Below are 26,691 nucleotides of genomic sequence, written 5' to 3'. Positions count from 1 at the left end.
ATAGTAGTAGTTCTTATACTTAAAAAAAACCCTAAATTCTTCCGCTGTTACGTTGTTCTGTGGGAGTAATCCATCTATCTTTTGTCCCCTCTTCTTTTTCTTATGTTATTGATACTTTCAGGATTTTGTTGGTTTTTTTTTTTTTTCTTTTTAATTAAAAGAAAGGGAAGGTTCTGCGTTAAGACTGTTCCGAGAAACCTATGATCTTCAATGAAAGGTCAGTTAACTTGGTATGACTTTGTCACTTCTTTTGGTTGCAAGTAGAAATGATAAAAGCAGGAGTACCTACTTAAAAGCTGTGTCCTTTCTTAGGTGAAGGTGCATTTAAGATAAAACCTGTCACATAACAGGAAAAAGCAAATGTTAATTTAAAAGCCAGATTAATGCAACTGCTCTTTTTTTCTGTTTGTACACTATTTGCTTCAAAGCTTGATTTACAGGACACACAAACCATTTCCTTTTAGACGGGAACCTGATGTATTTGTGTTTAATGCCATGCACCATCATGCTGAGTTTAAAAAAAAAGTCAGGAAGCAGCTTGAATTGAAGCTCAAAATACAAGCCTTAAGTAAATATGTAGACTTGGATAAATCTTCTGGGGTTGGTATGTGGAAGGTTTTTTCTGGTTTACAGGCTTTTTAAGAGAGAAACTGAGCCTTTAATTTGTTGCATCCGGAATGTGTACACCTATTTCATCTTAATACAGCCTGTTCCTTTATGTCCAGTTACTTACATTGGTTGTATTCAACAAAAAATAAAACCTTCTGAATGTGTAGCATGTGCTTCTTTTTGGTGAGCAGATTCTGAGGCTTTAATTACATGAACACATCTTATTTGTAAGAAACATCAGGAGAAAATGGACCATTCCTTTCAGCTTCTAAAAATGCAAAGTATATTTTAGCATGGGTTGAAATCAGTATCTCTTGAAAATAAGTTTAAAAAAAAAATACCCACAACAAAAAAAAAAACAAACCCAAACCACCCAAAACCCAGCCACCTCCTTCTTGCTTATTCTTTATCACGGTTCCTGATGGCGTTCTGCTAAGATCCTATGTTTCATCTTTCTTCCATGAGTTTGTCTGGTTAGGTGTTCATCCAAGCTGTGTGTTTTATAATGTCTTAAACCAAGGACTCCAAACTCACAAAGTGATGGGTATAGGTAATACGTATTTCCTTTAGTTTGTAAGAAGGATATGGGAACGCAGGAGGAATTTTATTGCCAGATACAGTAATGCCACTCAAGTTTCCAGAGTTGATGAGGCTATCAGTTTGTTGAACAGGTGTTTAACGCCTTCCCTTTTCCTTTTACTAATTGCAGTTCTGCTTCTAAGTGGCTAGTAAGAGGTGTCTTGTAAATCTTGGGGTAATTACATGAGCTTTTTAAATTAGGTTTGCAGAGGAACTGATCAACATCAGAGAAATAATCTATATGGGAAACCTCCCAAATGTCAAAGAAAATGCTGTGTTTATTTGTTTTCTATACTCTAGGTTTATATATTTGTAAATGCTGGAAAATTTTAATAGAGGCTTCTTAATGCAATTCAGTTAACCTGAATTTAAAGTTTGCACAGGTATGGTTATAGCCAGCATGGAAGATTTCGGTTGAAGGTCTTCTAATACTGTACTTGACTCATTGATTTGAGGGGAGATGAAATAAGAAGAATTTAATCGCAAAATTGAGACTCATTGCGGTAGAAATGGAAAGAGTTAGTGTAAATGAAAATGTGGGTGAAATGCAGTCTTGCTATTCTGGCGGAACTGAGGAGTCAGTTTATATTAATTCCATATATTTCTGGAGATGATGGCAAGGGGCACAGTCTTTACCTAGCCTTGAGTTCTCCTCTGTCTCCAGTATGGGAAAATCATTTGCATTTGTAGGCAAACATTTTGAAATTTGGTGTATAAAGCGTACAGACCTTTGCAAAGAGTAAAACATTACAGATTTTTTCCAGTCCTTCTTTATTGGCTCATCTGAAAATGCATTCTGTGAAATCAGACAGAAAGGAAATAATAACAGAGGAAAAATTGCTGTGTTTGTGGCTCCTAAATAGGTGTGATTTGTTTGGAGTAGCAGGCTTCATGAAAATAATCATCCTGAAATATCGAAAATTGACATGTGAAGCAGAATGGTCAGCTGGGAAGCCACACTGTAGGAGAGGAAAGGAGATAGGGAAACTGTAACTGTCTCTCCTAGGATATGGTTCATGCTTGGGAATGTATTCTTGGGGTGGTCTGCTGAGGAAAAAATGGTGATAAAAGCTGCAGAATGTTAATTAGGCTTTGGCAACTGTTGCAAACTGAGGAGTGGAAAAGTCAGTCTTGCAGATGAGGTTCTGGGAGGGTTCTTAATAATTGTCACTTATTTGAATGATATGTGCAAGTGTTCTCGCTCCGCTAGGCAGAAGGGACCCCATCCATTTTCGCTGCTGATGTTCTGTACTGATGGGAATGGATTAAAAGTATGAAAAGAGGAGTTCTGTGTTTGTGAATCAGGTCTGGCATTTGTCTCTGCCTCTTGGTGGCTGCAGAACTAAAAGTCTGCAGGGGGGGCGGGGTGTGGAAGCAGAGAAGGATTAAAAAAATATTCTCTGCAATTTGCTATTTCCATAGACTCGGATTAATCTGTGGCGAAGAAGGTGGGATATATTTCTTCCAGTGTTTTGTGGGAAAGGCTGTGTGACTGTACGCTGCATTCATACTCTGCGTAGCGCTTGTGTCCAGTCTCATACATTATTTCTGCAGTGGCTGCATCTGCAAAGTGATCCTTAGAACTACTTAAATTGTCGTGCTTGCTCTTTTTTTTCATGAGGTGTTTGCATAAGCAGCACACATAGATGTAAAATGAAAAATGATAAAAATCTATTATAGTTTTCCTTAATTTTTAATTTTTTCCTGATGGAGCCATCTTAATTTTTAAATAATTCTAGAGACTGTTACAGGATATGGGGCATTTTAAATCTGTTTTTATTGCAGAGGGAAGGTTGCACAGGTGAGAATAGATGTTTCCTTTTCTTAAATAGTGATAAGCAGTGATAGCTGCCTCTTGAAAGCAGAGGACCAGCCTTAGACACTGATATAAATAACACTTTTCCTCTCCTCATTACCTGTCACTTCTGCAGGCTTAATAGAGTGTACACTCTCTCTTGATCAGTTAATTCATCTCTGTTTTTCCTGGAGTTCATGTTTTGTTACATGTTTGTCAGGTCTGCTGAAAGGCACTGTCAGACATATATTTTGCTATTATTTGAGCTGTGAAAGCTTACTTAAAGGGTTAACCTTTCCTTCTGTCTTTGCTTCTCTTGGTGGTATGGTGACTTTATTTCGGGGTCTAAAGTAAAAAATGGGGGAAAAAAAGGGCCTCCTGCAGCATTCAGAGCTAAAATATTTGGCACGGGGCCAAAATTGGTGCCTGTAGCTGGTTTCCCACTTCTCAGTAATGCTGCCTGATAACTGTGATAACATTTCTCCATAATGTCTGCAATATGTAACAAAGCTCACTGACTGTTTTGTATTAGGTTTGGAAGGCAAAGCATGAACTTAATGTGCCTTCATGTCAAATCCTTCAGTGAACCTCAGTGGTGGAATCTGTAATGACTTGAAATGAGCTTGGTTGTGCTCTAAGTGTCATATAAGAAACCAGTTCTGGAGTCTTGTACACTAAGTAGCTCCTGTCTCTTGGCTTATCCATAAAATCTGTTTGAGTTTTTTTTTGTTTCTTTTTTTTTTTTTTAAAGTAGTTAGAACAAAATAATAGGAATTTATATCTGCACGAAGGGTAGTAACTTGTGGTTAAAATAGTTTGATTGTTTTGTTATTTTCTTTATCCAATTCCATGGGTAGTTCTTGGTTTGACAAATGGTTTTGTTAGCATTTTTTTTACTCACTGTCACAACTAATGAAACTACTAGTTTTCCGTGTTTCATTTTGATTTTTTTCATAAGATGCTTTGTTTGTCTTTTATGTGGTTTTGTCTGTTATGCCACAGCATGTGGAATGTTTAACAATGATTTGAAATTTTTTTCACCTACTGATACACAACATTTGCTTTAAAAGTCTTAACCTTTCCATTTCTTAAGGATTTTATCAAAATCGTTCAGAGTCTTTGAAATACTATTCATTCTTTATCCTGTTAGATTGAAGCAATAAACTTTTTTGCTTATAGTAGTGCTAATTATCCATCTGAACATTAAAAATGTATAAAAATCATAAATGATTGTTACATTCACAGAGCAAAATGCTCAAACTTGCAATTTTATAATTTCTTCTTATTTTGTGTTCTGGGCTTTAGCTTTTCCCCCTTTTCATATAGCACTGACTTCTGCAACCCTGACTATTCTCGTATATGGTCCTTGCTTCATCTGATGGGAAACGGAATAAACTTTTTCTGTCAACAACTCATGTCCTCTTTAAATTTATTAAGTTACTTGTTTCCAGCTTTTGCTCATGTGTCTCTTTTCAACTCCTTCAACTCTTTTCAACTCTTTTCAACTCTTTTCAACTCCTTTCAACCTCTCCAAGTCCCCCATAATTTTAGTTCCCAAGTTTAGAATCCACAGTGGCATGCAGCCACTGGGATTAGCAATAGAAAGGATAGTTGCAGTCAGTGTCTGTGCCCATCATAAGAGGCAAGCTGTTCAGAAACTTAAGGTGCTGAACTCTGAGTTTTTTCTACACAGCACATCATGTTTGAAGTGCACTGTCCTTTTTGAATTCCTTACCTTTTTCTAGGTATTTGGCTTAGTTTCATAGGAGTATTAGATAACACTTCTCTGACACCTGGGGTGGCTGTCCTCCCCAGCCAAGACATGAAGTAAAGGCAAGAGAACAATTGCAAAGTAGTAAGAAATTGAGTTTTTTTAAGCTTTGCGTTCAGAAATAGGAGATCCAGTTTAGCAGCAGTAGACCAAAAATGTCATCGTTATGTAGTTGCTATAATAAAAGAAAAAATTTCAAGTGGTCACATTTCAAGAAAATATTTCAGTAGTCAACACCACAGCCTTAAAGAAACTAATAGATGGCTGCTAGTTAAAAGTTGGGGCTTGCGGGGTTATTGTTTGGTAACAGGAACAATGGATTACTATTTTTTCCCTCAGTTTTAATTTTTCGACTATCCAAACCTGTAGTTTTTTGGAATACCTAGCTTGTGAAGCACATTAAAATGCCTATGTTGTGTGGAGATAAATGTCACATTACAATTCTTCTCATAATATTTTAGTCCAAGAAAGGCAGAAATTCAAGACTGCCTATGTTTTGTATACTGGAATGTTCTTGGTGCTCTCTACAGATAAATGAAGCTATATCAAATACAGAAGTGTAACTGAAGATGCTTTTCAACTGCTGCAGGTTCCTGTACTGTCCCACAACGTAACTTTCTGTTCCTATGGGAAAACCAGGGCAGATGTGGTAGTAAGTGTGTAAAATGTGTGCTTGCATTAACTTCTGAGTTCTTTTGATGTGAAAGATTTGGGGTTTTTTTAGTGCATTTTATCTCTTTACTTTAAATTATGCTGCAAGAAGGATACCACTTCAGCTGCTTTAAAAATCCTAGTTATACACAAGTTCTCTTAGCACGTTAGGGAATTTAGCAGTCAGAATTTGTGTGCAGAAGAACCTGAAAATAATCCATATCCTCTTATGTTTTCTGAATACAACACTCATGGGCACAGCTGAAAAAATATAGGTTATGAGTAGAAAATTGATTTTAGGACTCCAGTGCCCCTTATGAACAGAGTTTCCTGGTTTTAAATTACTTCCAGTTTTTCAAGATAGTAGTAAATGTAGGGAAGTGCAAGAAAGGAAGGAGTAATATAAATGAAAAATCAGCAAGAGCAAATGTTTATGACCAGGGTAAATCTGTATTTTATAGTACTCTGATTATTTATTAGTTCATGGAGTTCTTTGTTTTTTTGGTTATTCAAGACATCATGGTGTGTTTGTGCTTAAACTGTGGTAATTTTTATGTTTATTTGTTGTAAGCTGAGTAGTGATCAAGTATGTTGTGCTATTGGACTATATCTGTGACTGACCATGATAAGCAGCAGATTTTAACATTCTAGCGCAAAGCGGAATAGCATTTTCTTATTTTGTCACTTCTGCCTTGAATAGTGGCTCTTGTCTAAAAGATACAGTTCAAAATTGTTCTTAGGACAAGGTGGCCAAAATCGGCAGTTTTCTTGGATTGGTTGGCAATGGAGAAAATCCTCCAATATAAAGCATGTCATGTTTATCGCTAGATAGGGATGTTACTGTGTTTGTATTCTCTGCTTTGCATTGGTGGTAATAGATTTAATTCTAAAAAAAAAAGATTTGCTTGAGGTGGCTGCGAAGACTTCATTGTTTCTCTCTGATCTTCTAGAGATAGCAGTGTCTTTCTTGGTTTGAAAATGTGCCTGCTCAACTTGTGTAACATCTTGATGACAACTTGGTTCAGTTTCATTTCTCAAATAGGCCTTGGTTGACTTAGGAACCTGCATATATCTTCATCTTTCTGCACCGGTTTCTTTCAGTAGTCCTTGGATTTTGTTTTATTTTGTTTGCTATTTGCTCTGCCAGTAATGCCAATCCATTGCTCTGCCAAACAGAGCGTACTGTTTTGTCTGTTTTACATTTTGTTTAAGCTTCCAGCAAAACCTTGTTCGTTCTGACATGGCAGCTGAGGACTTGCTTTTTGTGGTTTTAAGATAGAGTTATGATGAAAAAAACATCTTTTTTGCCACCCCCCCCCTTCAGTTCCTATATATTCGTGTGTTTAGGACTGATGTATTTTTGTAAGGGATTCTGTAGCATCTTATGCTCCTTGCTTTGTTTTAACAGCAAGAATGGAACACGGTTACTTCTGTGGCACTGCTGCAGAACACAGTAGCGTATGCTTTTTTGATTGCCTGTTTACCCCTCAAGACACCTTCAATTATTTCAGTATCATTTCTCTCTGATATGGAGTCTGTCTGATAAATCAATAGCGAGCTCTTCTGATGCTGAACCCAGTAAAGCGGTTAGGCTTATATAGGTATGTGAAGTGTGTGTTCCTCTCTTCAGGCTCTAAGGATACGAAGGGACAAAATTCAGACCCTTTTAAATTGATAACTTTCCACAAAGGTGCTATTCTAGGAAAAAAGGTGACGTTTAAGGAACCTTTTTTCATGTATATTCTCTCTAGCACCAGTATGCAGTAATCAGTGAAGATCCTGTCAGATGTTAATTCTTGCCATTTTCTCCTTCGGAATGCCCCGTGTTCTTTGTCCAAATACTGTAATAGTTTATCTGTGTTCAGTAGAGTTCAGTCAGGAAGAAGAGGGCAGTGCCATAACCAGCAGTGCTAGTGAGAGAGTATCTGGCACGCTGAGATGTTAAACTGCCAAGAAATTTGAGGTAGCCTAGTAGTTAGACATTTTTGCTCTGCAAAGTTTAATGTCTATGGCTGTACTTTGAGAACTGGATACAGAAAGTTACCTCAGATGATTTTTTTTCCCTTTACCTGTAGTGTCTGTTGCTGGGCAGATTAATTGGTGCAGGGTACAGTCCGGTCCTTTGATAGCTGTTTTGTTCAGGAGACATCTTCCAAGGGCTTATTTTCTTACTGTTTAAAATTGAAGCTACACATAGTCATTGTTTATTATTGACTTGCTTCCTGACCTTGGCTAGAAGGATTGCCGGATGTACCATACCATGACGTTGTTTGCCAAATAACTGACAAAACATTTTTCTTCTTCATTTCTTTATGTTTTAAGAGTTTCGTAACTAGCTAGTTTACGCTTTGGCTGTGTGGTGAGATGACTCTCTTTACTCAGTCAGCCTGTAGAGCTTGGCACAAAGTCTAATGAAATATTACCTTTAAGATCTAAAAATAAGGCAATGGAGATCAGTGAAAAATAAGCATCTTGCTCATCTTACTAGTTAGCCTTGTCCCCTTCCCCCAGTAAACTCTAGGATATGTTCCACTTGCTTGAACCTGAAGCTGAGAAGGAAGAAGTGAATGTTAAAATTCTAACTTTGTCCTGCCTCCGCCCTTGGCTCTACTGTTTGGTCAGAAACAAATTCTTAGTCTGTTTTACAGGTCATTTGAAATCATAGAATTGCTAGGTTGGAAGAGACCTCTGAGATCATAGTGTCCAACTGTACCTATCCACTAATAAATCATATCTCTAAACATCTCATCTACTTGTCTTTTAAATACCTCCAGGGATGGTGACTCAGCTACCTCCCTGGGCAGCCTGTGCCAATGCCTCATAACCCTTTCCACGAAGGAGTTTTTCCTCATGTCCAATCTGAACCTCCTCTGGTGCAGCTGGAGTACTTTGAAGTTAGGGAGACCATAATGAGAGAAGATCATAGTTGCCTCTCATGCCACAGCAAGGCTCACTTATGTTTTTGTCTTATACCATGTTGTCAGATTAATAAGATTTACTCTAAACCTCTGCTAAGTTGTCCATTTCTGCTTAAGTTAATCCTCTTAGTTTTGTCATCATTCTGTCAGATTCTTGTGTGTCACCTTGAGTAATTTGATTTTTCCACATTGATTATCCTGTAAGCGTTGGTGGTTTTTCAGTATAATTTCATCTGTGTAGGGTACGTTTTGTTCTCTCTTTGGTTTTTTGTTAAATCAAGGCTGTGATGGTTTTCATTCTTCCCCCTAGTTTTGGGAAATTTCTTTGGAAGCAGAATGTATGCAACTTCCCTCTCTCTGTGCATGTTGTTGGTTCCTATTTCTGCCTGTGTAGAACTAAATAGTTTTAATGCCTTAAATTAAGCTTTATGGGAAAAGGGCTCCCAAGGCACTGGAACAGGCTGCCCAGGGAGGTGGTTGAGTCACCTTCCCTGGAGGTGTTTAAGGCATGGGTGGACGAGGTGCTAAGGGGCATGGTTTAGTGTTTGATAGGAATGGTTGGACTCGGTGATCCTGGGGGTCTCTTCCAACCTGGTTATTCTATGATTCTATGAATGCCTCTAAAGGCAATACTCTTTTTCCATTTTTCATAGTACTGAAAACCTGATCACCCATAATATTGAAAAGTGGAAACAAATTTTAACTTTTGAGTCTCTGCAATGGTAACCAAATGTTTATGCAAGTGTTACATGGCTACTTTTTCTGTAATGCACTATTCCTTCTATCTTTTATTTGGTGAATGTGGTGTAATCTTCCCAAGGTGGCTGTAGTCTTTGTTTATTTCCATCAGATATTTTTGAGTAATAGAGGTGGGTCTGCATGGTGTTTCACTGTGAGAGTGGAAGTTTTTTTGTTAAGGAGGGGTAAAAACTACTTTTTGAAAAGCAGAAGCTTAAGAACTATTTGCCAGTTTAAGTAGAATCGTATTTTTGGTTAATGAACGCTGTGGCTATCTTATTCAGAAATACGAACGAATCTATCTTGCATGTATAAAATACTTTGACCTTTATGGGAGAAGACTCCTAGAAAGAATTGTGTACTGATTCTGAAACTGAGAAAAGAAAGGCAGTCTCATGAATTTTCATCCTCTGCCTCATGTGATTTGAAGCAGGCTCTTGACCCGTATCTTCTCCTCATCAGATGCATACCTTAAATAGCAGACTATATAGAGTTCATGCTCACTACAGCCATGAGAGTCTCTACAATGTGAAATGTTTGTGGACAGATCGAGACCGAGTGTTTAAAGTATCCTGGGGACAAAACTAACTGTAGATCTTCTGTCTCCTTGGATCTTCAGCAGGTAAAGGATTTTGAACCATTATCTCTCGTATCCTGGAGAAACCTTTAACTGCTGTGTGGGATACAGACAGCATTGGTTAAATACGTGTTATCTTAATTCTTCCTGAGTTCAATAATGAAACTCATATTCCCTGTTAATTAAAACTTTACTTTCCCCTGCACCTCCTTAAAAAGCGGTGAAGAGAGTACAAAGCCAAAGAAGCAGCTCTTCAGGTTAATTCAAGTGCTTTGACCAGAAACAGCACTGCATTTTAAAACGAGCTCAAAAAAATAGTCTTACTTCAGTTTTGGCTGGAAGGCAGAGTTATTCAGACAACTTGTGGTTTAGAGATTTCTTCCTGCACTACCTTGGTTTTTTTGTGTGTATACATTAGAATTCAATGAGAGTATTTTCTATTAGCAGAAGCAGTGGTGTGTAGAAGTTTTCCTATTTATCTGGTTATCACCTGTTAAAGGATAAATCATTCCTGAGATTTTATGGCAGTGTTGGAAAAACTGGAGGGTTTTTTTTCTAATATGTTTTGTTCTTTAACATATTTTCATATTAGCTTTTTTTGTGTGTTCTCCTTTCCTCCCAAAGTCTTCTAACAATGTGCTTCTCCCATCCTTGTTTCCTATCCTAATAGTACTTCTGTACTATTAAGAAGTACTGCTATCCAAAAGTGACAATGGAAAAAGCACATCTAAGCAATTAGTTCTGTGATTTGATAATCTTTGTGATCTAAGGAACAGACGGTATCTTCAAGGTGTTTGTTATTTCGTGTTCTGTGCAAGTAAACATGCATATCTGATCACAGGCCAGTTTAATTTTTGTTCAGTGTGTATCGTTACATTTAGTAGAGTGAGTGTGTTGGAAGCAGTAATCACGTAGTTAAGCGGCAGAATATTTGACTTTCAGTACTGACAATTTTTATACATCTCTGTAAATTAGTACAATTTCTTTTCAAATACTTTTCTACAAAATCTGTTAATGAAGAGTTTAAATGCTCAAGACTCCATATTTCAATCTGTGCATTTGAAGTTAACTTTTAAATATGAGGTCTTGAGTTGAAGAAATGAAAGTGTTTACAGTTTAAAGCTTTTCACAGACAACAAAGAGCCTGAATTGACTGTGTTTGTTGAAGTCAGCAGAGCTGTGTTTGGAGTATTGCATGTGCTTTATTGGCTTGCATAGCTGTGGCTATTCTCTGTGACTTTTCAGGTTTATTTATTCTCTGGAAGAGTTGACAAATAAATAATTTCTTGACATGGTTCTTTTTCCAGGAGCTGCCTCAGGGCATTCCACAGGTTGAGTACAATTCTGTAAAGTAAATTTTGGAAAACCATTTAAGTGTCATTAGGCAGGCTAAGAGGAGGTATTCACATGATTAATTCCCACAGGTGTGTTGCTATAAAGCAGTAGCATAAGGTAATATTATTCACAGTAAGCATGGTGGAGCACTTTATGCTTACTGCAAAAGACAGTGTAGAAGTTCCGGCTGGTCACTTGAGGTTGCGAATATGATTCAGTAAAAGCTAGTTAATACTCTTTTAGTATCTGTTTTATCCTCTTTTCTTGATTTCTCTTCCCTTACTGTTGCACAGCAAAACCAGTAGTGATGTCATATTCATCTGCATTTCTGTGAGTACATTGGTAGGAACTGCGGTTAGTGGTTTATTGTGGATGTAGGATTGAGTTAATAGAAAATGAAAGACAGTAAAAGCAAAGCAATTTCTTGACTGGCAACCCTGCTAGCCAGTGTTCTGACTGATTCACTGCTCTATTCTTGCTACTGCTTTGCTTAGTTACGTGCAATGTTCTTGCTTTGCCTTTTTTTTTGCTGCTAGTTACAGCTGTTACTTGCATGGAAGACTGTATCTCCTGGAGTCAGTCATAGTTTGGTGTGTCTTACAGATTTTCTTCCAACAACTTGACTTTCTTCACAAAGCCTTAAAGTATGATGGGCCTTTGTCCTGTTGCTGGAAAGGAATGAGGCCAGCAACGGGGCTGATCATATTGTTGTTATTTGCTTATTAAGCTATCAGTGTTTTATAGTGCCAGAAGTTTGGTAAGGTCAACTAAAGACTTGAGTTCAGGCTGAATTTTGAAACATAGGGGAGGGTTCATTGTAAGAAGTGTTTATTTTTGATAAATGATATGCTTGTGAAGTTAAGGAGCACGTTAATTCTTTGGTTGTCGCAGACTTTCTAGAAATGATGGATTAGATTCTTAATCTCCAGTCCTGTTAGTGGCATCTTAAATTATGTCCTGAAAATTCAGGTGCTATATTCAGGAGAATTCCTACAGAAAATTAATTTAGATGTTTTCTTAATTTTGAAAGCAGTTGGAGAAATTGCTGTTGTTTCAGGTGGTTAAAATATTGCAGAGTTATTTAACTGAAAGCGTGCATTTAGGCTGTCAAGAAGTAGAGAATATATTTGAATTGGCTTCCAGAAAAGCTGTTCATCCCAATATCTTAATTCTAAATATTTTATACATGTATTAGAGTAGCATCTGTTCAGTAGGGCTTTATGATGACTGAGGAGCATGAAGATAATTTCAGTAAAGGGGAAAGTGTGATAATGGAAGAGAAACAAAACTTCACTCATTTGATCTGCTGAAAGCCTGAGGGGCAGGAAGACCAGCAAAAGAAACAGAATTCTTACAGTATTCTTTTCTTTAACTGTAGGAGAATGAAATACAAAATACTAAGTTTTTCCTTTGTAAAACTTAAGATTAGACAATATACTTATTCAAAATACCTGTTTTTCATCATGCTTTATATTTGTTTCTAGATTCAGGTGTTTGTGGGGTTTTTTTGGTACCTAAGTAGTTTGAGCAGTTAATCAGTGAGAGGGAACTGCAATAGGTACTCTGGGAGGCAGTCATGCTTTTGCAGCTTCAGGAAATCCAGGTAGACTGGCTACGGTGAAGTATTATCTTAAATAATTTTACACATGTGATGAAGACTATCATGCTTCTGTTTTTTCAGTTGACACAAATTTCTCTTCCTAAGAGAAAATGCTTACTTTTTAGGTGTGTGAGCCTGCTGTTTCTTAGGTTTTCTCAGGAAAAGGTATTAATCTCTGCTAGGCAAAAATCTCTAAAACATAAGGTTGTTGATTGTCTGAAGCTCTGGACGGGAAATGTTAATGTAAATTGTATTTTACTAGAGGAGATGCTGATCTTCAGGTTGGAGGGGGAATCCAGCTGGGTGGGATAGTGAGTTGATTGGGTTCTTTTGTGTGTAACATCTTAAACTGATACAGAAGATATAAGATAATGTATATTCTTGGGAAGAGTGAAATTAATGTTTCTTCAGCTTCGAAATGTGTGTCTGGAATTGAAGTAGAGTTTTGTATATGTGTTTGCATATATGTGTATTTATGATAGATAGGGTCATTAAATAATACATATAAAAGCCTCATGAGGCTGCTTCTAGCAAAAGCTTCATTTTCTTTCTGATATTTTTATGGTGGTATTATTGAAATTGATTTACTAAAGCTTTTACAAAGTTAGTGAAAATACAGTTCAGTTAAATACTCTCCCTATCCCTTCTCCAACATCCTCCATTCCATCCCCTCCACAATCCATTCCCCTCTTTTTCTCTTTTTCCTCCCCTTTCCGCGTTCACTGTCAGGAAGGGGCACCTCAGAAGAGTCATTTCAGCTCAGCACGCCACCGTCAGAGACTAGTGGAACCAACAGCTACAAAAGTGAGTGCCTTTATTGAAAGACAATTTTTGAAATGGAATGTTACGTTGGCAGAGTATTTGTTACTAGAGAGTGGCTCTTCTGTATGCTTGGTGGGAGGTGTAGTTACTACTACTTGTCTGTAGGTGAAATCATCACTGTTGCTAGAGGTGAACTTCACTACTGAACAGATTTGTATTCAGTTGCAGCTGTGGGATTTCATTTAATAAAAAATGGCAAGGATATGTAAAACCAATCAAATAGTTTATTGTCAAGCTATGATATGAAGCTTCAGAGTACAAAAAAAGACTTTGGCATCAAAAGATGATGTTAAATTGTTGTAGCAGTACCAGTTTGTGAGATTATTCCACCTTTTTAGACATGCTTTTTGTTAACAGTACACAAAAGGGTTTGAGGTATTCAGTAAGTTATTATGATGTTATTATTTATTATCAATTGTAGCAAAAAAAAAACAAACCAAAACCTACAAAAAGAAACCCAAGCAAAAAAAAACCCACCAAACCAAACAAACTTGTTATTTTGAAATGGCGTGTTGTCTCTTGGCTCTGTAAAGATTGGTAGGATCCCTTTTATTCCTTTGCCTTCCTGTGTAACAGCTGTTTGTCCAGGTGGCAGGATGTTGTGGAAGCCCAGGCTGCACAGCTTGCAGAGGCTTGCCTATATTAAGGACACAGTTTGGGGTTGGGAGAAGACTGTCAAAGGCTGGTATGCTCTTTGTGCCTGGCAGAGCATACTAGTGGGCTGTTAGGAGTGTTCAGTCCTGCATGTTTGGTCCCTGTTTTTAATGCATCTGGCTCCTAACCTCATGGGTATGGGAGAGCAGCTCTGGGAGGTTTGGAAGCAAGGCAGCATATCTTGTGAAAGCAGCAGCAGGTATTCAGAGGGTGATGAGGTGCAGTTTGTCCAGAAGATCCTCCACCTATGGTCAGCTCACTACAGGTAATTCACCTGAACTTGGCTTACCTTCTGCAGACTATCCTGGACTCAGATGAAGGGCATTTGTGGGTTGGTGATTTGAACGACCTGGAGCAGAAAGAAATATGTGCAGACTAACATTTCCTGAGCAGAGAAAATCTGGGCTTTTCCTGGCAGAAGATAGTAGAGTTTTAAGGGTATGGTGCTGTATGACCTCATGTCCAGCCTTATGATTGGTTGATTATTTGATTTGAGTAAAGGAAAGATGGGCTTCAAACAGTGATGATGAACCTCTTTTCTATAGATTTCTCTTTGGATCTCAAAGTGCCTCCAGCTGTTGGTGGTTCTAGGTTCCTAGATATACCCCATCTGTGAAACCCCATACCTTCAGTCTTTTTTGAGTGGAGCGTGGAAGTGGTTGAGGCTGCTGCCTGCATCTGAGAGAGGAAGTAATAAAAATTTATTGAGAGAGAGGGCTCTCTCTTCTCCAGGTACTGGAGGAAGTACTTCCTTCATCTGTTTAGTACTAATTTGCCATGTGTCATGGTTTGGGTGTGGAAGTGGCTATTTGACAGCAGAATGAGCACCAGCTGGCAGTGGCAGGAGTGTTTACTATGCTTAACTAACTACTTGTCACGGTTTAGCCCCACCTGGCCAAATTGAGCAGCTAAAACCATGCAGTTGAGTCCCCAAAATCCCCTCCCCCTGCCATACCCCCAGGGAAAGGGGAGAGGTAAGTGAGAAGGAAAAAAACCTTATGGGTTAGAAACTAAAACTACAGTTTTAATGCAATGCTATCAATGAAAATAATTAGAAAGTAATAAAAAATATACAAATATGAGATCACATCCCACCCCTCGATGTCAGGGAAAGGGTCCATGGTTAGAAGGGAGCTGGACTTGGGAACTGGATTCCAGAACGCACGGATCCAGGATCAGGAGCAACCAGATAGAAGAGCTCCTTACTGGACGTCAGGTGTCGCAGAAGAGAGTGAGACCCTTGTGATCTCTCAAGTTGTACCAAGTATGATGTATATGAGATGGAATGCCCTGTTGGTCAGTTTAAGGTCACCTGCCCTACTTCCCTGTCCTTGCGGGTGTGGTACCTTTTCTGCTAGCTTGAAGATTGCCTTGGTTAAGTGTAACATTGGCCTTTCTGCATACCGGTGCCCTGTGTTATCACTTTAGAGAAGAACATGGTCTCAAAAACAGGCAGTTAGTTTTCAGACAAATGATGTTGCTCAGAGTGATTTTTTTTTGTTCTTCCCCGGAGAACTCTCTTATTCTGCATGTGCTTGTCCTCACTGATGAAATTACTGTGGAAAAACACTGATGCTTTCCTTTACTGGTGGTGTGATTGCAGGAAAGGTGAAAGCTGCTGCACTTAGTCTGCCACACGACTCTGATAAATCAGGAGAGGAGCTAGGAGGAACTTTTATACTATTCCCTATTTCAGACTCTGTTTAGGTTTGGTTTCTCTCCTGCTGGCTTAAAAACAACTAGAAAGTGTAGAGAAGAAACTGTGGTTATCTTCTCTCTAACTTCTGTTTCATGTTGAATAGATACGTAACAGAAGGTGTTTGTCCTAATTATTTTCTTTTTTTCTTGGAGGGTCTTTGAGACAAGTCGCACAAGAAACCTCTGTCCTTTTGGAAAATCCTTCCCGCTAATTAGTAGGTATTTCATGATGGAAACTTGCAGACAGACATACTAGATAGCAGTATAAATTCAAATAACCTTCACTCGCCCTGCTAGACCTTATTAAGACAATAAATAGGATTATCAGTCAAAGGTAAAAGGGGATTTAAAAATGTAATGCTTGCACAAACTTAGTACAGTTGCTGATGTGATTTACTGTAGTCCAACTTGGAGCAATTCATCTGCCATGTTGGACAAGGAGGGGGATGAAATTGTCTATAAAGTGGCAATAAATGAAAAGATTATCTGGATTCTAATCTCAGTTTGTCTAGAATGTTAGTAGTCAAAAGAAAGATGATGAAATGCACCTGACTTGATTGCTAGCAGATACAGAGAGACCACATAATGATATAAATAGTGGAAAGCAATTTATCACTGTAAAAATTTTGCTTTCTGTAGGTAAGAAGAGTTGCCTGTCTGCTGTGATTTTTAGCAAAAAAACCGTTGCCTAGGCTCAAACAGTGATGTATTTCATGCCAGGAATTCACACAATCTTATACTCAGTGGTTTGGCACTGGTCTGGTAATTTGCATTATTTTGTCAAGGATTTTCTTTCCACTGAAATTGGCAGTATTAAGAAGCCAGGTCTGTGCCTCAACGTGGTGTTTGCTAGACGTCAGCTTCCAGTCTACTTCAGAGTTTTCAGACCAGTGATCGATGCAGCAGATACTTCTGTTGCACACGTTTTGAGACTTTGAAATGAAAATAGCAGAATAGCAGAAATGAAATAGCAGACTGCTACCATTTGTCTTTTGATCCCTTTATGATACAGAAAGAAATGCTTAAAAAGAGCATTCAAATTCAAGAAAAATTACTTTTCTCCTTGTCTTCGCTGCAGTGGATATGCAAATCACAGAATCACTAGGTTGGAAAAGACCCACGGGATCATCAAATCCAACCGTTCCTATCAATCACTAAACCATGTCCCTCAGCACCTTGTCCACCCGTCCTTTAAACACCTCCAGGGAAGGTGACTCAACCACCTCCCTGGGCAGCCTCTGCCAGTGCCCATTGACCCTTTCTGTGAAAAATTTTTTCCTGATGTCAAGCCTAAACCTCCCCTGGAGGAGCTTGAGGCCATTCCCTCTTGTCCTGTCACCTGGGAGGAGAGGCCAGCTCCCTCCTCTCCACAACCTCCTTTCAAGTATTTGTAGAGAGCAAAAGGTCTCCCCTCAGCCTCCTCTTCTCCAAGCTTAACAACTCCAGCTCTCTCAGCCGTTCCTCATAAGACTTGTTCTCTATCCCCTTCACCAGCTTCATTGCTGTTCTCTGCACTCGCTCCAGAGCCTCAACATCCTTCTTGTGGTGAGGGGCCCAGAACTGAACACAGGATTCAAGGAGCGGTCTCACCAGTGCCGAGTACAGAGGGAGGATAACCTCCCTGGACCTGCTGGTCACACCATTTGTGATCCAAGCCAAGATGCCATTGACCTTCTTGGCCACCTGGGCACACTGCTGGCTCATGTTCAGTCGGCTGTCAACCAACACCCCCAGGTCCCTCTCCTCCAGGCAGCTTTCTAGACAGACTTCTCCTAGTCTGTAGCACTGCACAGGATTGTTGTGCCCCAAGTGCAGGACCCGGCATTTGGCCTTGTTAAACCTCATGCCATTGAGGTTGAGGCTAATTAGAGGTCGTGGCCAGTTAGAGAAGCTGGATAATATAATCAGGTAGAGCAGTGTAGTAGCAGTAAGGATTATTGGATTTTTGGCATATTGTCTTTGGAGAGGTGGAAATATTTTTTCTGGCTTTGGATTGTTGACTGGTAATTGAAGGTTTGTGCAGCAGCTGGAGGTGGGAGTTTCCTCTTGCCTACCATATGGGAAGGGGAGTAGCAACAATAGCCTTTTGCAATTCTGCAGTGGCAGGAGACAGGGTAGGAGTCATGTTCAAGAAGGCCCATGAAGAGCAATGCTTGTGTTTATTGTAACGGCAAAGACAAAAGAATGTGTCTTGCTAACCTAGAATGGGCTTTCCTTTGTAAGTGGCAGACGCTGCTGTGGATCTTTCAAATTTTTCATGGCATTTAAAGCCATTTAGGAAATAATTGAATTTCAGCTTCTTGGGAGAAATATCTGACTCCAATTTTGAGATGAAAAAACAAAGCATTCATTTTGACTAAGCTGTTTTCACAAATTTGGTTAATATTTACTTTCCGGGTCTCCAGACAGTCTCAGTTTTCCAGTGAAGCCCTTGCCCTGGAACTTGAACTTTTCTTCTACATCAGTAGAGTATATTACCAGTAAGCTGTGGGGTCAGCTGAACTAATCAAATTTGAATTTATAAGTAATGATTAAAATGTCAATGTTAAGCAAAATCTCTAATTTTGAGACCTTTGGTTGCTTAAGGGGCAGAGCACTAGAAGACCAAATATAGGTTTTTTTTCTGCAGAAAGAGGTATTCCTGTTGTTTGCTGAAAGCAAAAGAAAAAGTAGCAGTTTGCCAGTGCTATTCATGTGATTTTTTTGAGTGGAAAAGTGTGTTATTTGTGCCTGTTCTTTCTGTCCCAAACCTCTTTACTCTTGTGTGTGAAGAGCAGCTGCAGAGCTCAGCTTTGTGGGTTCTAGAGTGGGCGTGCTATGCACACAAGAATGCCTAGGGCAGGACTTTGTGACTCAATTTCTCTGATTAACGTGGCTTAAAACTTAGTTCCAGTGTGCTTTTCACTTTCAGCACGCGTGGTTTCTTCCAGCTGATGATTGTCAATGTATCAAGGAAGAGCAAGGCCTATGTTTTTCCGGTGGCAATCAGTCCTGGAAAAAAAGAATAAGCATCTGGACTTTTTGTTAGCCCCTTCTGTCCTGTGCAAAATGAACAACAAACAGTTGAAATCAAAGCCTAAATGTAGGCAAGTTTCTTTCATGCTGAAGGTAGGCTTAATCTTTTTGTCTTTTGGTTACTGATTTCAACAGTGGTTTAGCAGCAGCTCCTGAATGTTCTTAGTGCACGATATGAAACACTGTGCAATACAAAACATGATCTGCAGATGAGAAAAGGAAGGCAACTAGGTTCCTGTGAGCTTAATGGTCTCCAGCAATTGTAACATCAAGAAGTGCTGAAGCTGGCTGGTGTGTGTGTTGCTTTTTATTTTGTTTTTCAGTAGTAGGCAAATCCTGTGTAAGTATGCCCATATGAAAACCACAGCTCTCTGGTGAAGGAACCTAGAGAATCAAACAGAAGCTATACAAATCCTTGGGTTTTGCCAAAGCAGATGCAAGGTTTTCCAGTTCTGGTAAACTGTATAATTGCTGATATTTGTTCGGCTGAACATTTGTAGCAGTAGCTGGCATTTAAGTCTTGTGATTCCCCCCAACCCTTTCCTTTTGCTTGTTATGTGATAGCACTTGTAAACTCGTAAAAGGTGGGATTATTTGTGTACTTCTGTTTATTGTTGATGTTTGAAACACTTTGCAGTCCATGCACTGTCTTCATTAGTCATGTGGTGGTGGGTTGCTTTGGCAATGGATGAAATGGACTGTATAACAGCAGGTCAGAATGCAGCATAGATTTTCTAACATTGCATTAGATTAAAAGATTTTTTTATACTTTGAAGTGGAAAGTTCATTCAGAATTTTCATGCTTTTTCATTGAAGAAACCTGGTTATTTATTGATTTTTAAGATGTTGAGTTGAGAATGCAACATGATAGGCACAAAGAAAAGCTACAGTAATATTTTGCTTCTGTATTTTACTAGGGATTATTTGAAAGAAGAAAAGATCACACCAAATACTAAGATTAACTGAGTTAATGTTGGCAACTGTCAAATTACTTTCTTTCAAAAAGATTTGGGCTTCTCATTAAAATGGGATTTCACCTTTTAATAATCACAGTAGCTACTCTCTAAATAAGCTATGCTGCATTATTATTGTAAGGAGGTGGAGTTGTGTTCTGCTGCTTTTGGATGAAAACTTGAGATACAGTAGAGCTAATGTTTTGATTTGTTTTTTTCCTTTTTTTTTTCCCTGACCAATTCAGTTTTATTATCTTTTTTTTTTCTCTTGCCAAGGTAAATAAAGACATGATGCTCAAAACTGACTGACACCTGTAATATCTTCTCCTTTCAGGGAATAGCTTTCATGACCAGGCATTAGTTTAGATTCTTGCTACTCTCTGAAGAAACTGTTGTGATACTTTGTCTAGTTCTGGTGGCTAAATATTATTACCAATCCTATAATTGGAAAGACTTAAGACTACAGTGTGGCTTTTAGGAAGATTGTTAACTCATGGAATCATTCTGAAATGTTTCACTTCTTCCATAAAGATCAGTGTTTTTAATACTGTAAGAGTTTGCAAAAGAATACTGGACAAAGCAAAACGTGTTTAACTGCCTTTTACTTAGTTCAGTCTAGTTGATTATAAATCTTAATGTTGTATCTGGCTTATCTACAGGAAAATACAAACAGATAATTTAAATTACTTCTGTATTGTACATGATAAAGCAATTGATTTTTTTTAGTTGTATTTTTTTTTATATGTAGCCTGTTTGGCATTCATTTTCATACAGTTAATTTGCATTTAAATTGATAAGACCAGGCTCTTAAGTAGGCACCTGGGTATTCATTTTACATCCCATTTCAGAACGTACGGAGCTGACACACAGATATATTTCTACTTCGAGAGATACAGTCAGCAGTACCTGTAACAAAAGCAGAGAAGCTAACTGAGGAGAATAAAATGAATTATTTAGAACAGGAAATATTGAATTTGACAAAACATGACTTTTCTGGCTCAGTCTGAGCTTAAGTGCCTCTTTATAACCCCCTGTTAAAAGCTGGTGTAGTCATTGCTAATTTGTAACTTGAAGTTCATTATTTACAACTGTTTCTTTTTGATGTTTGGGAATCTGAAGGGGTAAATTACCATGCAGAATAACATCTTTGTATGTTTAAATGCACAGTTAAAAATATTTAAAAGAAGCCTTTTGTTTTGTGCCAAAGACTGTTCTCAAGTGACATGGGAGAACCGTGTTGTCTTCCCCGAGTAGTAGTAAATACCTTCCAGAGCCTGCCAGTGCAGAAGCGGCAATTTCCCTTCATGGTTATAGAAGAGATGGCTTTTCATTTAATTGGTTAGGGTACTTACTAAGCAAAAAACCTGGCAAAACTGCTGGCTGCATCTGGGTGAGAAGGAAGAATACAAAAGCCTTCAGCTGCAGGGCAGATCATCAGGCATTAATAATGCCCACCTCCTGGGCAGCCTGTGTGGAAAGGGAAAGACAATGAGCTTCATGAGGTCTTAAGTTATCTGTGAAGAAGGTATCAGTGCTGCTTTCCTGAGAAAATACAAAATTGCATGTTGGACAGTCCAGTTCAGACTAGGATTGCAGAGAAAGAAGTGGTCCAAACATGAACTCATTTGGGTCATCTGGAAGGGAGAACAATTTTATAGTTATGCCTGTTTTGTAAGAAATCAGATGGAAGTGAAAACACCTTGACTGACAAAGAAAGAACTGAATGCCTTTCTGCATCTGTCTAGAACTGGAAATTTTGAAGTCAGTAGCCACTCCTAAAATTCAGCTGTAGTGTTAAATAGGAAAAAAACCCCATTTCTGAGGCAGAGGCTTTCTCTCCTTGGAACCAGGAAACTTTGTAAGTTGTCATAAGAACAAAGGACAGGTTTGATAGAGAAACAGAATTATAAACAGATGTTTGGTGTGAGGCACTAACACGGGGGCATTTGAGGTGGCTGGTCTATCTCCATGCTGAGCCCCTTGGTAATCTGCTCCCTGCATGTAAAGAACTGAAGCCTGGCAAAGTTGTAAGCAATCAAATAAAGCATAACCTGCTCCTGCCTTGCTCTGTAGGGTATTTAGAATGGATTATTAAAATGGTTTGATACATTCATTTTACAAAGAAGTCAAGATTAGCTTGTCAAAAGCTCTTGCACAGTGCAACCCCTTTCCCCAGTAGGTGAAAACAATACTATGTTACTTGCCCAGCTTTTTTTCCTTATTTCCACATCCAAACGCAAGTTCTGCTATCATCCCCCTACTTTTCTTCAGCAAAAACATAGTAATTACTTAAAAAGAAAACCTTCAAATTCATGCCTCAAAGCAGTAGCTCGATCTTACTGTCAGTCATTATAATCAGAAGTGAATTGTCTGCCATTGCCGATTTTTCTTCCAGCTGTGAATGGGGCTGTGTTACAGTTACAATGTTAACCTGTTCCTAATACAGTGTATTAAGATGTAACACATGTTACCAGAAAGTCCTCAGGTGCTTACAGGTTGTAATGGTAACAGTGTAAAACCCCTCTCATATTCATCTTTTATCCCACTTAACACTTCTCCAGCTGAAGAATGCATTGATGAAATATGTCTTGGAAAGGCTCTTTTTTTTCACACTACTTCATGGACAACTGAAAACTCTGAAAGATGAAGCCTTTTGGACTATTTGAACATTTCAGTTGTTCCAAAATCAGTGTGTATTGACAATATTAACCGTGTCTTCAGCAGTTTATGAAGGTGTGAGGTTTTAATTTATTCCTCAGAATTGAGCCCAGAAACAAGCAATAAGTTAATGGCATCTTTTCTTTCTCCCACATAGAGCAGGAAATTCAGTATTTTAATTTTTCCATAATTTGCTGGCAATGTTTACTAGAAATAAGATGAAATTACTGTTTTTGAAGTCACCTCTGTTGTTTAAATCTTGTTATATAGTTCTGTCATTTAAACCATGTTTCTTGTTAGTGGGGTGAAGACTTTGACCCAGAATTCAGTTCAGTGTGCTTTATTTGATCAGTTCTTTTTTTTTTTTAATAAGGCTGTACGTGGGCATTCTGGAGCATTGACTGAACTTGTCCTTATGAAAATGTCTCATAGATATGTAGGACCAGAGGAAGAATTATAATTAATGAAATAATCAAAATGCATCTGTGCTTATAAAAACATGTTATTGATAATAAAATGCACAGAGTGTGAACTGAATGATAGCTGCAATTAAATTCGGTACACATGGGTCTTAATGCACCATCACAGCAATTTGGCACAGACTTGCACAGGTCTCTTAAACCCGAGGCAAGGTTTATTATGTTTTCAGACTGCGTTTTTTGAGACACAAAGGGCCTTAAGGCCAGGAGTCTCTGTCATTAAGTCTGCTTTGTGTTGTTGCAGTGGAATGACACAGCCCTAAAACCGGCTCAGCTCAACCTGGCCAGAGGAGGATTTCACACAGGGTGAGGGCAAAAGAGCATAGTGTTGTCCTTGGGAGCAGAGCTGGTGCCTGAGAACCATGCAGAGTGGTAGCGAAGGCATCTTTTTCTCTTTTTAGTACTCCAGGGGCTCGCCTGCTAAGTATGTGATCTGAAGGTCTTGACGCTGCTAAGTTTTTACCTTCCATATGTATTGGATGCTGTGCAGTGGGGCTAGGACAGCTGGTGTTTTGAGTCTGCTGTATTGAGATGTACAGAAAGTAAAACGTAGTGCCAGGAATGTGTGAAGGTCATTACAGGTCAGTTGCAGAGTAACTGAGATCTGAGCTGGAGCTGGTATGGTTTCTTTCAGTGCTCCCCTGGTTTCCGTGGCTGTGAACAAAACAGCTGGGAAAGAAAGAGTAAAAATGGCATCTTCAGCCTTTGAATAATACTGATGGTATTTATGTACCTGGGAAATAAATGGTTTTTCTAATATAAGCCATAGGCTAACCCCATGTGGAGCTTATTTACATTTTACCTCCTGCATTATGTAGACCCAGCTGAGGTGCTCCACTGGACTGTGACAAAGCATATTGTTAACGAGCCGTGTCTGGAGTAAGGCATAGCTATAATCTAATTGGGTTGTACAAACATCTTTGGGGCAGGTGAGTCCTAAGTGACTCTAATAATCATGTGAGTCTAGAAATTCAGCCAGATCTGAGGCAGGAAACTAACCTTCAGTTTACTAGAATTTGGGTCTGTTTTTTTGTGATTTTTTGTTGTTGTTGTTGTGGTTTTTCTTTGGTTTGGTTTTTTTTTTGGTCTCTGATACTCTCTGTAGCTGGAGTAGCATGAGAAGTGACCTTGCATTTTAGCCTCAGTGCTGTGATATGTGGGAAAAATGAAGATATAGGTATTACCCAGAAAGGATATTTGCTTTGTTTCATTCCTGTTTAGTTTGCTTGTGCATATACTGTTTTAAAATACAGCCTTGCAAATGCTTTATTTGCAATGTTTTATATATATTTCTGTATGAATTACATACTTGAGGTTTTATTTTTTTTTTTACTTTGTATGGGGAGATCTTACAGCTCCTAACATCTTTACCAGAGAGTTGTTACAGTGAATTATCTTTTATGGAACTTTGTTCTGCAGTCAAAAGTAGTGCTTCAGGATGGCATGCACAAGAATAGGCCAGGAGATGAATGTGACTTCAAGTGTATATGGAAGACAGTTTCTGTCATTTGTTGATTTGTTGTGCTGTTGTATTGATAAACTGTAACCAAACCACTTTCATTTAAGAAAAAAAAAAAAAGACCTGAATCATAAAGAGGCAAATGTAAAGCACGTGTTGCAACTCTGTTAAATGAAATGCAAGACCAAGTATGATTCTTGCTCATACAACTTGTCAGTTTTTCCCCAGTCTGTTACAGTATGACAGTGCCCAGAATTACAAGTAAAGTTTTATGTTAGAAGTAGAACACAATAGCATTGTAAATATTAAAGAAAAAAAAGCATATAAAGGGAAGTATGTGGGTTCCAAACTGCAGTTACATTTTGTTCATGATGAATGTGACATTTCAGATTTAGGGGGATTGCTCGGCTTCATAATGCAATCTTGTATGCAGGTGTAACTGTTCTTTTGTATGCAAGCACATGTTATGCTAAACGATGTTATTTTAAATTGCAAATTCTGAACAGTTGCTGGAACTTCATAGGAAGTGCCAGAATTTGTTACCAAGGCCCCTAATTCTGCTCTCCTATGCCTTTGCCTTATGACCCATAATTACATTGTTTGACACTATTTTTTCCTGCCTCATTGAGTGAACAGGATGGGCGGTGCTCAGGAATTGAGCAACTACTTGATATTTTAATCCTTATCATACAGTTAGCAGCTCAGGCTTTATTTACTGCACACCATTTACGTCTCTAAAGAATACATAATTATTCATTCTCTTATGGCGTTTTCTAAGGTGCTTGGCTGAAATATTTTTTGTCTATTCAATTGTATTTTCATATGCATTTTCTGGTCAATACATACCAGTTTATTTCACATAGCACATTAAGTAAACATTTCGTACATACACAACATACGTGCATGTATTTACTTCTGAAAGAGTTTTGCAGTTGTTCCCTTTAACGTCTAGAATGAATACTGAGTGAGTGTCTTACGTACTTCAGACAGCCTTTCCTGAGGATACTGAAAGTAAGAAACAAATAATTCAATAAGGTGATTGTAGACATTAATCCACACAAGTTGAATCAGTCTTACATGTGAGCTTGTGTTTTGTGATGCTCTTCAACTTTACTCTGACTGTGTATCCTCTAGGTCAGACAAGCTGTCCATTTGTTTAAGCACAGGTGGTACTCCCTGCTGGACATGATTGCAAAGAAGACTTAACTAATGTAGCATTCAGATTGTAAGTTCATGTGAGAAATGGAGAAAAGTGAAGGTAGTTTAACAGTGGAACACATGGCTCAGTCTGTACAGTCTCCTTGTTTACAGATGTTCAAAACCCAATTGGACCTGCTTTGAGCATGCTGGACCAGAGGATCTCCAGGGGTCCCTTCCAGCATCAGCCGTTCTGTGATTTATATAATGAAATATAATCTACTTGTGGGTATAAATGTTATGCTTATTTCTGATGGACAAAGCTTTGTGGATCTTGTGACTTTCTTCTGCACTAAAATACTAATAAAATGTTTGTCTGTAATTTCTATTTAGCTAGCAGGCTGTCTTGTCAGTCCCACAAATAATAGTTTAACAGTTCTCAGCAAAAGGTGTAGAAATGTTTGTATAACAGTGATTCTGTTACTGTGCTAGCATTTTGCAGAATTTTTTAATGAATTATAATGATTTATAATTGACTAAACTGTTATGTACTTAATCTTTCTTGAGCTAAATAACATAGTGTAGAAACCTTGGCAGCAACAGTCACCTATTCAGGTCTTGATCCTGTTAACAACTTTTGCATGTGATTAGGTACTGGAAAGAACTAACGTGTATCCTTTGTCACTGATCTTGCAAATTTTAATACTTTTAGCAATACATCATAGCTCTGACCGTAAGGCTTTTCTATAAAATCCACCTATTGTTTGAGGTATTTTAATATTGCTGCTATAAGAAGGCAAAGACTTTTCCAGTTACTAATGTTAATATTTCAAATAGGAATGGAAGACGAGAAGTAGAAAGTGGTGCATGTAAAATCTGTATTATCTTTTAGTACAGTCCAAACAGAGCACAGCTATCTATCTGCTACTGGTGGGATGGAGGATTGCAGTACCTATTTTACCCAGTTTTTGGCAACTTCCAATTAAAATAAGTTTTATTCCTAATACAGTGTAACTCTTTTTCTGTTACAGAAGGAGCTGAGTCTTCCAAGAAGGGGAAGTTTGTAAGTATATGAAGCCTTTTCTACTGTACTCAGTGTAGTATGTAGTTTTGACAGTTTTTGAGAAGGCTGGTTGACCTTTCAGAGTAGTTAAAATGAAGGTTAAATGTGGCAGTTGGTCTGCCTTAAAATACATACAAAGAAATCAAGGTTATAAATGAAAAGCTTTTTTATGCCTGTTTC

At 38.3% G+C, this 26,691-nt stretch overlaps 1 protein-coding gene across 2 annotated transcripts in view; it reads left to right on the top strand.

Annotated features, from left to right (window-relative positions):
- Window positions 1-26,691, top strand: part of MAST4 (microtubule associated serine/threonine kinase family member 4) — a 269,856-nt gene that overhangs the window by 93,499 nt on the left and 149,666 nt on the right. The window contains exons 5-6 of one of the 2 annotated variants that reach the window (XM_069880703.1): window positions 13,303-13,377; window positions 26,480-26,511. In XM_069880703.1, coding sequence (XP_069736804.1) covers window positions 13,303-13,377; window positions 26,480-26,511 — 107 coding nt within the window. The remainder of the gene's footprint in view (window positions 1-13,302; window positions 13,378-26,479; window positions 26,512-26,691) is intronic. The other variant, XM_069880710.1, reaches the window with a different exon arrangement.

The sequence above is a fragment of the Phaenicophaeus curvirostris genome, chromosome Z, assembly GCF_032191515.1.
Source record: "Phaenicophaeus curvirostris isolate KB17595 chromosome Z, BPBGC_Pcur_1.0, whole genome shotgun sequence".
Lineage (NCBI taxonomy): Eukaryota > Metazoa > Chordata > Aves > Cuculiformes > Cuculidae > Phaenicophaeus > Phaenicophaeus curvirostris.
This window is presented reverse-complemented; position numbering and strand designations above follow the sequence as displayed.